Source organism: Anolis sagrei, chromosome 6 (genome assembly GCF_037176765.1).
Source record: "Anolis sagrei isolate rAnoSag1 chromosome 6, rAnoSag1.mat, whole genome shotgun sequence".
Lineage (NCBI taxonomy): Eukaryota > Metazoa > Chordata > Lepidosauria > Squamata > Dactyloidae > Anolis > Anolis sagrei.
In genome coordinates, this window is record NC_090026.1 from 131,691,879 (window position 1) to 131,699,189 (window position 7,311).

General features: G+C 49.5%; 1 protein-coding gene across 1 annotated transcript; it reads left to right on the plus strand.

Annotated features, from left to right (window-relative positions):
- Positions 1-803: 803 nt before the first annotated feature.
- On the plus strand, positions 804-4,880 carry GALNT4 (polypeptide N-acetylgalactosaminyltransferase 4). Its single transcript, XM_060782759.2, has one exon. It carries the CDS (start codon positions 2,644-2,646, stop codon positions 4,393-4,395), a length of 1,752 nt encoding a protein of 583 aa, XP_060638742.2. The 5' UTR covers positions 804-2,643; the 3' UTR covers positions 4,396-4,880.
- The last annotated feature ends 2,431 nt before the right edge of the window (positions 4,881-7,311 follow it).

A 7,311-nucleotide genomic window follows, 5' to 3' on the forward strand; every position in this document is an offset into this window, starting at 1 on the left:
CAGATGAGAGACTCCCCCCTGGACACACAGAGGATTGGGCGACTTGGAAGGCGCTGAACAGACTGCGCTCTGGCACCACGAGATGCAGAGCCAATCTTAAGAAATGGGGCTACAGGGTGGAATCCTCGGCATGCGAGTGTGGAGAAGAGCAAACCAGTGACCACCTGCTGCAATGCACCCTGAGCCCTGCCACATGCACAATGGAGGACCTTCTTGTGGCAACACCAGAGGCACTCCAAGTGGCCAGATACCAGTCAAAGGACATTTAACCAACTACCAAACTCACAAGTTTTATATTTGTCTGTTTGTTTGCTTTGTTTTGTTAGAAATGTAATACAATGGACTGGTTGCTCTGACACGACAAATAAATAAATAAATTCATAATACCTCCCTCCAAATATTAAACAGCTGAGGGGGAAAGGTCTGCCTGAGGCTGTGAGGAATGGTGGGAGTTGGAGTCCAAAACACCTGGAGGCAGGGCCAAAGTTTAGCCATGCCTGCTGTTTCTCCTCCTTTGGAGTTATTCTCTCAGCCCTCCTTCACTTTTCCCTCAGGAAAACTAATTCTGACTAATTTTCCTCTCAGTCTTTCTCTTTCTTTCCCGCTCTTTCTGTTTCCCGCCCTTTTCCCCCTGTTTTTCTAGTGACAGTTTTTCCCTCAGAGAGAACTGAGAGGATTGGGACGATTTTTCCCTCAGGGAAACCTGACAGGAGGAGGAGGAGGACGAAGAGGAAGGAGCCGAAGGGGCGGGCGCGTGGGCCGGCCCACTCGGGGCGGGAAGAAGCCCGTCTTCCTCCGGAGAAGCCCTCCCTCCTTCCCTCCCTCCGCCTTCCTTCTTCCGAGGCAACTTTTCTGAGGCGGAGAAGGCGCTGAGAGGCGGCTTCTGAGGAGAACAGAAGGAGGAGAGGGCTTGGAAAGGCGCTCCTGAGGAGAACAAGGCTTCCTTCCTTCTTTCTTTCGCCTCATCGCCTCAGACTTGGCTTCATTCCTTCCCACAGCCGCCCTTTTCTCCTTCCCTGAGGAAAAAAAGACTCTTTCCTCACAGAAGCCGGTTTCTTTCAAGGGAGAGAGAAGGAAAGAAGGAGGAGAGCAACCGCCTTCAAACTTTGCTTCCTCCTGATGCGATTTGGAGAAGCCATACTTGAGGAAAAGATCCAGGAGAAGGAAGAAGGCGCCTTGGTAGGCATGGGCCTCCTCTCATGAAGGCTTGGAAAGGCGCTCCTGAGGAGAAAAGGGCTTCTTTCCTTCTTTCTTTCACCTCCTCGCCTCAGACTTGGCTTCATTCCTTCCCACAGCTGCCCTTTTCTCCTTCCCTGAGGAAAAAAAGACTCTTTCCTCACAGAAGCCGGTTTCTTTCAAGGGAGAGAGAAGGAAAGAAGGAGGAGAGCAACCGCCTTCAAACTTTGCTTCCACCTGAGGCGATTTGGAGAAGCCATACTTGAGGAGAAGATCCAGGAGAAGGAAGAAGGCGCCTTGGTAGGCATGGGCCTCCTCTCAAACTTTGCTTCTACCTGAGGCGATTTAGAGAAGCCATACTTGGGGAGAACATCCAGGAGAAGGAAGAAGGCGCCTTGGTAGGCATGGGCCTTCTCTCATGAGGGCCATTGGAGGCTCTTCCTCAACCAGAAGAGGCAGATAGATGTCCAAGCCACCCTCAGATCCATTGCCACCCTCCATTGGAGAATGAGGAAGAGATCGAGAAACATCATGGAGTCGATCCCAACCACTGATTAGGACACTTGGAGGCAGCTGCCTATACATCTCCTGGAACCTCCTTGCTCTCAACCCTTCTCTCTTGGAGTCTTTAGCAAGAAGTGGGAGGAAGTTTCTTTCCATGAAGAAATGGTGTCCAGCGGCTGTTAAGTAGGAGACGCCGACTAATTAGGACACCAGGCACCTGGAGGCAGCTGCCTATACATCTCCTGGAACCTCCTTGCTCTCAACCTCAGCAAGAAGTGGGAGGAAGTCTCTTTCCATGAAGAAGTGATGTCCAGCGGCTGTTAAGTTGGAGACACTGACTAATTAGGACACCTGGAGGCAGCTGTCTATACACCTCCTGGAACCTCCTTGCTCTCAACCTCAGCAAGAAGTGGGAGGAGCTCATTACAGGATTACCAACTTTCTACTAGAAGGTGATGTCCAGTGACTGTGAAATAGAAGACACCGACTAATTAGGACACCAGGCACCTGGAGGCAGCTGTCTATACAACTCCTGGAACCTCCTTGCTCTCAACACTTGGATTCTATCCCTGGTGGTCCCAGCAAGAAGTGGGAGGAAATCATTACGAGATTACCATCCTTCCATGGAGATGATGTCTGGTGGCTGTTGAATAGGAGACGCTGACTAATTAGGACACCAGGTACCTGGAGGCAACTGCCTATACACTTCCCAGGGCTTCCTTGCTGCTCTCAACCATTCTCCTGGAGTACTCCTCATGCTTCCCTGAACTTGGATTCACTACCAAGGTCAAGAAAACATAATTTGTTGGAGTTGCTTTGTGGCTGATGACTACCCTCTTGGTCTCCCTCCATTTTGCTGGACCCCTTGTGATTGATTGCTCAACAGCTTCTTGTGATCCAGCCGCTGGATTCCTGAGATTCTTGATGACCGGAGCCTAAGTGCGTGTCCGTGTGCTGCTTATCATGAAGGTCCGGCTGTCCAGGAAGGGGCCCTACCTGCTGCTGGGGCTCCTGATTGTCGGGGCCACTTTCTTCCTGGTGGAGCTGTCCATTTCCAGCTTCCAGGCGCCTTCCTCTGGGGGGCTGGGAAATGGGGCCACCAAAGGGAGGTGGGAGAGGCATTTTTCGAACAGGGCCGAGGAGAGGGAGGAGCTGTCCCAGCCAGTGTACCAAAAGCCCCCTCCAGACCCCCGCGCCCTGGGGGAGTGGGGCAAGGCGGCCCGCTTGACGCTGAGTCCTGAAGAGAAGAAGTTGGAGGACGAGCTGGTGGAGCGCTATGCCATCAACATCTACCTAAGTGATAAGATCTCGCTGCACCGCCACATCGACGACGGGCGCATGCCGGAGTGCAGGTCCAAGGCGTACGACTACCGACGGCTGCCCACTACCTCCGTCATCATTGCGTTCTACAACGAAGCTTGGTCCACTTTGCTCCGGACCATCCACAGCGTCCTAGAGTCCTCGCCGGCCGTTCTGCTCAAGGAGATCATCTTGGTGGACGACCTGAGCGACAAAGCGTACCTGAAGGGCGAGCTCGAAAAGTACATCAGCGACCTGCAAAGGGTCCGCTTGATCAGGACCAACAAGCGGGAAGGGCTGGTCCGGGCCAGGCTGATCGGCGCCACCTTTGCCACGGGCGACGTCCTCACCTTCCTCGACTGCCATTGCGAGTGTGTCCCCGGGTGGCTGGAGCCGCTTCTCCAGAGAGTGGCCGAGAACGAGAGCGTCATCATTTGCCCCGTCATCGACACCATCGATTGGAACACGTTTGAGTTCTACATGCAGCCAGGAGAGCCCATGATCGGCGGGTTCGACTGGCGGCTGACCTTTCAGTGGCACTCGGTGCCCAACTACGAGCGCCAACGGCGGAAATCTAAAATCGACCCCATAAGATCCCCGACCATGGCTGGGGGCCTGTTTGCGGTCAGTAAAAAGTACTTTGAATATCTTGGCACGTATGATATGGGGATGGACGTCTGGGGTGGAGAGAACCTGGAGCTCTCCTTTCGGGTCTGGCAGTGCGGCGGCATCCTCGAGATCCACCCTTGTTCGCACGTCGGGCACGTGTTTCCTAAACGGGCGCCGTACGCCAGGCCGAACTTCCTTCAGAACACGGCACGGGCGGCCGAAGTGTGGATGGACGACTACAAAGAGCACTTCTACAACAGGAATCCTCCGGCACGGAAGGAAAACTTCGGCGATCTCGCGGAGAGAAAACTCCTCAGAAAGCACTTGAAGTGCAACAACTTTGACTGGTATTTGAAAAACATTTTCCCCAATTTGCACGTGCCGGAGGATCGGCCCGGCTGGCATGGGGCGATCCGCAGTATGGGTATCTCCTCCGAGTGTCTGGACTACAATTCCCCCGAACACAACCCTACGGGGGCCCACGTGAGCCTCTTCGGTTGCCACGGCCAAGGGGGCAACCAGTTTTTTGAGTATACGCTGAATCGAGAAATCAGATTTAACTCCGTGACCGAGCTTTGTGCCGAAGTGCCCGAGCAAAAGGATTTCGTAGGGATGAGGACGTGCCCGAAAGACGGCTCTTTCGTCCCAGAAACCATTAAATGGGAATTTAGAGAAGATGGGACCATTTTTCATCCCCATTCAGGAAAATGCCTCAGCGCTTACCGTACTCCTGAGGGGCGAGCCGATATCCAGATGACGACGTGTAGTGCCGGAGATAAAAACCAAGCATGGAAGTTTGAGAAATAGAAGAGCCGTCAGCCGAGTCCAGGGTTTTTCGACCAAGGTTCCCTGGAGGTCATTATGAGGTCATTAGGAGCGCCACAAGATATTTGGATTGGGAAAAAATATGTTCATTTTTATTTATTTACTATATTCGTATACCGCCCCTCTCAGCCTTGTGCCTCGAGTCGCTGGAAGGCTGAGAGGGGCGGTATACAAATAGAGTAAATAAAAATGGACATATTTTGATGTAATGAACGTGACTTCAAGGGTTCCTCCAGGGTAAAAAGGCTGAGAAAAGCAGGTCTAGCCTTTGTCCAGAAGTATTTTCTCTTGAGTATGCAAAGCAATCTTGTAGCACCTTTGACACTGAAAAAAAGAAGTTAGTGGGTTTTTTGGGGCTATATGGCCATGTTGTAGAGGCATTTTCTCCTGACGTTTCGCCTGCATCTATGGCAAGCATCCTCAGAGGTAGTGAGGTCTGTTGGAAATAGGACAATGGGTTTATATATCTGTGGAATGGCTGGGGTGGGGCAAAGAGCTCTTCCCTGCTGGAGCTAGGTGTGAATGTTTCAACTGACCACCTTCATTAGCATTTGAAGGCCTGGCTGAGCCTGGGAAAATCTTTTGTTGAGAGGTGTTAAGATGTGCCTGGTTTGCCCCACCCCAGCCATTCCACAGATATATAAACCCATTGTCCTAATTCCAACAGACCTCACTACCTCTGAGGATGCTTGCCATAGTTGCAGGCGAAATGTCAGGAGAAATACCTCTAGAACATGGCCATGTAGCCCGAAAAAACCCACAAGAACCTAGTGATTCCAGCCATGAAAGACTTGACAAAGAAGTTAGTAGCTTAAACTTTGGGTCGTTGTAGGTTTTTAGGGCTGTATGGCCATGTTTCAGAAGCATGCTCTCCTGGCGTTACACCTACATCTATGGCAAGCATCTTCAGAGGTTGTGAGGTGTGTTCGAAACTAGGAAAATGGGGTGTATATATCTGTGCAACAATTATTATTATTATTATTTACAGCATTTATATTCTGCCCTTCTCACCCCGAAGTGGCTCACAATATATATATATATATATATATATATATATATATATATATGCATACAATATATTAGGGTGGGAGAAAGAACTCTTGTATGTTGGACCAAGATGTGAATGTTTCAGTTGTACACCTTGATTAGCGGTTGATGGCCTGGCAGTTTTTAGGAGTGGCTTGTTACTGCCTGGGAGAATCCTTTGTTGAGAGGTGATTAGGTGTTCCTTATTGTTTCTTGTCTGGACTTCCTGGGAGAAAGAACTCATGTCTGTTGGAGGTAGGTGTGAATGTTTCCACTGGCCACCTTGATTAGCATCTGATGGCCTGACAGTTTTTAGGTGTGGCTTGTTACTGCCTGGGAGAATCCTTTGTTGAGAGGTGATTAGGTGTTCCTGATTGTTTCTTGTCTGGACTTCCCAGGCGAAAGAACTCATGTTTGTTGGAAGTAGATGTGAATGTTTCAATTGGCCACCTTGATTAGCATCTGATGGCCTGGCAGTTTTTAGGTGTGGCTTGTTACTGCCTGGAAAAATCCTTTGTTGAGAGGTGATTAGGTGTTCCTAATTGTTTATTGTCTGGAGTTCCCAGGAGAAAGAACTCTTGTTTGTTGGAGGTAGGTGTGAATGTTTCAATTGGCCACCTTGATTAGCATTTGATGGCCTGACAGTTTTTAGGTGTGTCTTGTTACTGCCTGGGAGAATCCTTTGTTGAGGGGTGATTAGGTGTTCCTGATTGTTTCTTGTCTGGACTTCCCGGAAGAAAGAATTCCTGTCTGTTTGAACTAGGTGTGAATGTTTCCATTGGCCAACTTGATTAGCATCTGATGGCCTGACAGTTTTTAGGTGTGGCTTGTTACTGCCTGGAAAAATCCTTTGTTGAGAGGTGATTAGGTGTTCCTGATTGTTTCTTGTCTGGACTTCCTGGGAGAAAGAACTCATGTCTGTTGGAAGTAGGTGTGAATGTTTCAATTGGCATTTGATGGGCTGACAGTTTTTAGCGGTGGCTTGTTGCTGCCTGGGAAAATCCTTTGTTGAGAGGTGATTAGCTGTCCCTGATTGTTTCTTGTCTGGAGTTCCCCTGCATTTGTTTTGTTATAATTTTGGATTTTTTTTTAGTACTGGTAGCCATATTTGTTCATTTTCATGGCTTCCTTTCTGTTGAAAACTGTCGGGCCATCAAATACTAATCAAGGTGGTCAGTTGAAACATTCACACCTCGCTCCAACAGACAAGAGTTCTTTCTCCCACCCTTTACATCATTCCACAGATAAACAAACCCAATTTTCCTAGTTTCCAACAAAGCTCACAACCTCGGAGGATTATTTTTTAATTTTTGGTCGTGTCAGGAGTGACTTGAGAAACTGCAAGTTGCTTCTGGTGTGAGCTTCCCACAAGGATGATAAAAACATCAAATCATCCGGGCGTCCCTTGGGCAACGTCCTTGCAGACGGCCAATTCTCTCACACCAGAAGCGACCTCAGAGGATGCGTGCCATAGATGCAGGCGAAACGTCAGGAGAGAATGCTTCTAGAACAGTGTTTCTCAACCTTCCTACTGCCGTGACCCCTTAATAGAGTTCCTCATGTTGTGGTGACCCCAGAGGCGGCCTTAGGTAATTTTTGCAGACAGCCAATTCTCTCACACCTGAAGCGACCTCGGAGGATGCGTGCCATAGATGCAGGCGAAACGTCAGGAGAGAATGCTTCTGGAACATGCCTAGACAGCCCGAAAAACCTACAACAACCCAGTGATTCTGGCCCTGAAAGCCTTCGACAATAGCTTAGACTTTCCATAACTGGGTCTACACTAACATGGCTATGTCTTTGCAGAGTAGTGTATATATTTACATGATTTTTGCTTCACGTTAAATAACTTTATTTTAGCATATTTGCAAA